Raw genomic sequence first — 7,500 nt, 5'->3', positions numbered from 1 at the left:
CAGATTGTTTACGTAAAATAATACTGATTTCAATTTATTGCTTGTATAGAATACGATTTAAAGGAATACATACAATAGCTTGAGTTGTGAAATCTATAATCGTGTAATTAGCCATAGAGGAATGTTGGACTTCAAATTAACTAATGTCAGTATAATTCACGCTATTGTAATTGTCATTGTAGTTACGATTATTCAAAACACTTATTGATGATTATTTAGAGGATTATGCTCATTTAATTTCAATGTAAATTGTACAAGTGTTTTTTGCTTGATGGTTTCAATACTTTTCACGTTATGTATAATGTGGATTTATGTAAGGATATTTGTAATATACTCGCAGGTTGAAATACATGATTACGACAGTCCACGGAGTTTTAGTGTGAAACAAGTTTATCCATGGTAGCTGTCATATTCTTTTTCATCACCAGCGATGATGTTCTAGGGTTACGGTAATAAATTATAAAGTTTATTTTGTCCTCTGCGTTTCTAGGCTTACAATTTTTATGGATAATGTCTTTTAAAACTTTTTCATCTTTTTTATACGCGGATGACATTGTATTCTGATAATAATTTTTTATATTGTTTTTCTTACTCTCTAATTCTTTATTCTTAGTATTGGCTTTCTCCATATTGTTTTTAATTTCTTTATCGATGTCCCTCATTGCAAAGCCATTGTTAGTTAAAATTTGCTTGACTCTAACAAAATGACATTTTTGTAGATGTAGGATAAAAACACCTTGATGACATAAAAAACAAAATGGAAGAACATTCTTGTCTACGCTTTACGGTGGAAAGGAGCGTCAATAATAAAATTCCCTTTTTAGACGTTTGGGTAGATGGAACAAAAAACGTTTTCACCACAACTGTTTATAGAAAACCTAACTCTGGAAGGTGTCTAAAGCAGTGGTTCCCAAGCTGTGGGTAAATTACCCCCTGGGGGGGAGGTAACACATTTTCGGGGGTAATGGAGGGCTGAAAAAACATTTGAAAATAAAATAAAATAAAATCAAGAAAACATTACGGTATCCGTCATTAGGATTAAGGTTAACTTAGTACGTATAATTGTAAAACTAAAAAAAAAAAAGTTTGGGAACCACTGGTGTAAACGGTTCTAGTGAATGTAATACGTGCCTATGTCACAAGAGCTTTTGAAATTTGTTCTAGTTGGCAACTACTACAGCAAGAACATATTAGTCAAGCAAATATTAACTAATAATGGCTTTGTTAGTTAAAATTTGCTTATATATATATATGATCACTGTTAACCCACTATCGGAGAAATAATAACGGAAAGTACAGAGAAACTGTATATTTCGACTACTCTCTGTAGTCCTCTTCAGCAGAATGCTTACATAAGGTTAAGGTACAAGTATATATGAAGAAATGAGGGGTACATAGAAGGGGATGAGGAAAGTGGGGGGGGGGGGCTCAGGTCACATGCCCTTGAAATGGTCGGGTCAAAGTAGGACAAGGGGTGATATTTTGTCCAACCGCTTTAGACATGATCTTGTTGACCGCTAACTTGGAAATACAATCTGGGGGCCACTGGCCTTTTGAGGTATTAAAGTTAGGATAATGTTTTATTAGAGAAGATTCTACAATTTTTCTTCTATAGTTACAGTGTGATTTAAAAATAATTGATGCATTATCCCAATCTAATCTATGGTCTTATTGGCTGGCATGAAGGAACACAGCGGAGTTAACTTGTCCATATTTTATGGAGTTTTTATGTTCCTTTAATCTCGTGGACAAATTCCTGCCAGTCTGGCCCCAGTAAACATCATCACAGTCTTACACGGCAATTCATATACCCCGGAGTTTTGGTCCACATCATCCCTCCGGTGTACATTAACTACCTTTCTAAAAATGAGTGGCCCCCAGATTGTATTACCAAGTTAGCGGTCAACAAGATCATGTCTAAAGCGGTTGGACAAAATATCACCCCTTGTCCGATAGTGGGTTAACAGTGATCTTTTACAAATGTGTTATAACATACTAGTTTCCAATATATATATACATATATATATATATATATATATATATATATATATATATATATATATATGCAAAGTAGACCACTTGGAAAAAGAAACTAACGAAGCAGAGCGCTTTCGTATATTACATCTTCAGTGCAACAAGTACATAGTGATAGGAATACATAGACAATATATACATGATACAAAGGAACCAGGACAGTTTGAATAAGCGTACCGACCAATTACCCCCTAGAGAGCGGAAGGTCATTGTCAATTATCTTACGATGGTCGGGCGACATCAGGTCACAGTCGCCTAGGAGAGCAGAAGGTCATTGTCAATTATCTTACGATGGTCGGGCGACATCAGGTCACAGTCGCCAAGGAGAGCGGAAGGTCATTGTCAATTATCTTACGATAGTCGGGCGACATCAGGTCACAGAGAAACTGTAAATTTCGACTACTCTCTGTAGTCCTCTTAAGCAGAAGGCTTACTTAAGGTTTAGGTACAAGTATATATGAATATATGAGGGGTACATAGAAGGGGATGAGGAAAGATAAGATAATTGACAATGACCTTCCGCTCTCTGTAGTCCTCTTCAGCAGAATGCTTACATAAGGTTAAGGTACAAGTATGAATGAAGAAATGAGGGGTACATAGAAGGGGATGAGGAAAGATAAGATAATTGACAATGACCTTCCGCTCTCCTTGGCGACTGTGACCTGATGTCGCCCGACCATCGTAAGATAATTGACAATGACCTTCCGCTCTCCTTGGCGACTGTGACCTGATGTCGCCCGACCATCGTAAGATAATTGACAATGACCTTCCGCTCTCTAGGGGGTAATTGGTCGGTACGCTTATTCAAACTGTCCTGGTTCCTTTGTATCATGTATATATTGTCTATGTATTCCTATCACTATGTACTTGTTGCACTGAAGATGTAATATACGAAAGCGCTCTGCTTCGTTAGTTTCTTTTTCCAAGTGGTCTACTTTGCATAAGTGAACACACGTACCCGTGTTCTTATTAGCATATATATATATATATATATATATATATATATATATATATAGTGTGTATGCGCGCGTGTGTTCAAACGGCTATGCATGCAAACGTATATGCGTGCAAGAGCATGTCAATACATGTATACATCTTCATGTACGTGGGTGCATATGTGCATGTACATAAATGTGCGTGCATGTGTGTGCATGCATCTGTGCTCACACGTGTGTGTGTGTGTGTGTGTGTGTGTGTGTGTGTGTGTGTGTGTGTGTGTGTGTGTGTGTGTGTGTGTGTGTGTGTGTGTGTGTGTGTGTGTGTGTGTGTGTGTGTGTGTGTGTGTGTGTGTGTGTGTGTGTGTGTGTGTGTGTGTGTGTGTGTCTGTGTGTGTGTATTTATACGTGGAAAAGACAGGGAGGAGGAGGAAGGAGAGACTGAGATGGAAGGAGGGTGACCCAACCAATGGGCCACCTTGAGGAACATATATTCGTCGGGCTCCGTCGCTGTATTAGGAAAAAAAAATCATTGTATCGACTCTAGAGAAAGCTTACACCAGGAGTCACTTAACTCCGACCATTTTTTTCTTCAACGTAAATACAGTACGCACACACACAAGCACAACTCACACACACATGCACACACACATGCGCACGCAAACATGCACACACACATGCACACACACATGCACACACACATGCACACACACATGCACACACACATGCACACACACATACGCACACACACACACATACGCACACACACATGATCATACACATGCTCACACACAGACACACACAAACACGCACAGACAAACACACACACACAAAGCGACACAGACACACACAGAGACACACAGAGACACACAGAGACACACAGAGACACACAGAGACACACACAGAGACACACACAGAGACACACAGACACACACACAGACACACAGAGACAAAGACAGACACAGAGACAGACACACAGACAGACACACAGACAGACACACAGACAGACACACAGACAGACACACAGAAAGACAGACACACAGAGAGACAGACACACAGAGAGACAGACACACAGAGAGACAGACACACAGAGAGACAGACACACAGAGAGACAGACACACAGCGAGACAGACACACAGCGAGACAGACACACAGCGAGACAGACACACAGCGAGACAGACACACAGCGAGACAGACACACAGCGAGACAGACACACAGCGAGACAGACACGCAGAGAGACAGACACGCAGAGAGACAGACACGCAGAGAGACAGACACGCAGAGAGACAGACACGCAGAGAGACAGACACGCAGAGAGAGAGACACGCAGAGAGAGAGACACGCAGAGAGAGAGACACGCAGAGAGAGAGACACGCAGAGAGAGAGACACGCAGAGAGACAGACACACAGAGAGACAGACGCCCAGAGAGACAGACGCCCAGAGAGACAGACGCACAGAGAGACAGACGCACAGAGAGACAGACGCACAGAGAGACAGACGCCCAGAGAGACAGACGCCCAGAGAGACAGACGCCCAGAGAGACAGACGCCCAGAGAGACAGACGCACAGAGAGACAGACGCACAGAGAGACAGACACACAGAGAGACAGACACACAGAGAGACAGACACACAGAGAGACAGACACACAGAGAGACAGACGCACAGAGAGACAGACGCACAGAGAGACAGACACACAGAGAGACAGACACACAGAGAGACAGACGCCCAGAGAGACAGACGCACAGAGAGACAGACGCACAGAGAGACAGACGCACAGAGAGACAGACACCCAGAGAGACAGACACCCAGAGAGAGAGACACACAGAGACAGAGACACAGAGACACAGAGACACAGAGACACAGACACACAGAGACAGACACAGAGAGACAGACACAGAGAGACAGACACAGAGAGAGAGACACAGAGACAGACACACAGAGAGAGAGACACACAGAGAGAGAGACACACAGAGAGAGAGACACACAGAGAGACACACACACAGAGAGACACACACACAGAGAGACACACACACAGAGAGACACACACACAGAGAGACACACACACAGAGAGACACACACACAGAGAGACACACACACAGAGAGACACACAGACACAGAGACAGACATACAGAGAGACAGACACACAGAGACAGACACACAGAGAGACAGACACACAGAGAGACAGACACACAGAGAGACAGACACACAGAGAGACAGACACACAGAGAGACAGACACACAGAGAGACAGACACACAGAGAGACAGACACACAGAGAGACAGACACACAGAGAGACAGACACACAGAGAGACAGACACACAGAGAGACAGACACGCAGAGAGACAGACGCGCAGAGAGACAGACGCGCAGAGAGACAGACGCGCAGAGAGACAGACGCGCAGAGAGACAGACGCGCAGAGAGACAGACGCGCAGAGAGACAGACGCGCAGAGAGACAGACGCGCAGAGAGACAGACGCGCAGAGAGACAGACGCGCAGAGAGACAGACGCGCAGAGAGACAGACGCGCAGGCAGAGAGACAGACACGCAGGCAGAGAGACAGACACGCAGGGAGAGTAACACAGAGAGACAGACGCACAGAGAGACAGCCGCCCAGAGAGACAGACGCCCAGAGAGACAGACGCCCAGAGAGACAGACGCCCAGAGAGACAGACGCACAGAGAGACAGACGCGCAGAGAGACAGACGCACAGAGAGACACACTCAGTCAGAGAGACACACGCAGGCAGAGAGACACACGCAGGCAGAGAGACACACGCAGGCAGAGAGACACACGCAGGCAGAGAGACACACGCAGGCAGAGAGACACACGCAGGCAGAGAGACACACGCAGGCAGAGAGACACACGCAGGCAGAGAGACACACGCACAGACAGACGGACGCACAGACAGACGGACGCACAGACAGACGGACGCACAGACAGACGGACGCACAGACAGACGGACGCACAGACAGACGGACGCACAGACAGACGGACGCACAGACAGACGGACGCACAGACAGACGGACGCACAGACAGACAGACGCACAGACAGGCAGACGCACAGACAGGCAGACGCACAGACAGACAGACGCACAGAGAGACAGACGCACAGAGAGACAGACACTCAGAGAGACAGACACACAGAGAGACAGACACCCAGAGAGACAGACACACAGAGAGACAGACACCCAGAGAGACAGACACCCAGAGAGACAGACGCCCAGAGAGACAGACGCACAGAGAGACAGACGCACAGAGAGACAGACGCAGAGAGAGACAGACGCAGAGAGAGACAGAGACGCAGAGAGAGACAGAGACGCAGAGAGAGACAGAGACGCAGAGAGAGACAGAGACGCAGAGAGAGACAGAGACGCAGAGAGAGACAGAGACGCAGAGAGAGACAGAGACGCAGAGAGAGACACGCAGAGAGAGAGACGCAGAGAGAGAGACGCAGAGAGAGAGAGACGCACAGAGAGACAGACACTCACAGAGAGACAGACACACACAGAGAGACAGACACACACAGAGAGACAGACACACACAGAGAGACAGACACACACAGAGAGACAGACACACACAGAGAGACAGACACACACAGAGAGACAGACACACACAGAGAGACAGACACACACAGAGAGACAGACACACACAGAGAGACAGACACACACAGAGAGACAGACACACACAGAGAGACAGACACACACAGAGAGACAGACACACACAGAGAGACAGACACACACAGAGAGACAGACACACACAGAGAGACAGACACACACAGAGAGACAGACACACACAGAGAGACAGACACACACAGAGAGACAGACACACACAGAGAGACAGACAGACACAGAGAGACAGACACACACAGACAGACACCCACAGAGAGAGACACAGACACACACAGAGAGACAGACACGCACGCAGAGACAGACACACACTCAGAGACAGACACACACACAGAGAGAGAGACACACACAGAGAGACAGACATACAAAGACAGACAGACATACAAAGAGAGACAGACATACAAAGACGGACAGACATACAAAGAGAGACAGACATACAAAGAGAGACAGACACACAGAGAGACAGACACACAGAGAGAGACAGACACACAGAGAGAGACAGACACACAGAGAGAGACAGACACACAGAGAGAGACAGACACACAGAGAGACAGACACAGAGAGAGAGAGACAGACACAGAGAGAGACACAGACAGACACAGAGACAGACAGACACACAGAGAGACAGACAGACACACACAGAGAGACAGACAGACACACACAGAGAGACAGACAGACACACACAGAGAGAGAGACAGACACACACAGAGAGAGAGACAGACAGAGAGAGAGACAGACACACACACAAAGACAGACACACACACAAAGACAGACACACACACACAGAGAGAGACAGACAGACACAGAGACAGACAGACACAGAGAGAGACAGACAGACACAGAGAGAGACAGACAGACACACAGAGAGAGACAGACAGACACACAGAGAGACAGACAGACAC

The 7,500-nt window shown here is 45.9% G+C and overlaps 1 protein-coding gene across 1 annotated transcript in view; it reads left to right on the top strand.

The window, feature by feature from the left end:
• Positions 1–7,042, top strand: part of LOC143030064 (uncharacterized) — a gene marked incomplete at its 3' end in the record, with an annotated part of 14,827 nt that extends 7,785 nt beyond the window's left edge. The window contains exons 2-3 of the mRNA XM_076193268.1: positions 6,243–6,373; positions 6,971–7,042. Coding sequence (XP_076049383.1) covers positions 6,243–6,373; positions 6,971–7,042 — 203 coding nt within the window. The remainder of the gene's footprint in view (positions 1–6,242; positions 6,374–6,970) is intronic.
• Positions 7,043–7,500: the final 458 nt, after the last annotated feature.

Source organism: Oratosquilla oratoria, chromosome 11 (genome assembly GCF_046742065.1).
Source record: "Oratosquilla oratoria isolate Oo_2021 chromosome 11, ASM4674206v1, whole genome shotgun sequence".
In the NCBI taxonomy this organism is placed as follows: Eukaryota; Metazoa; Arthropoda; class Malacostraca; order Stomatopoda; family Squillidae; genus Oratosquilla; species Oratosquilla oratoria.
The sequence above is the reverse complement of the archived record's forward strand: the minus strand, read 5'-3'. Positions and strand labels throughout refer to the sequence as shown.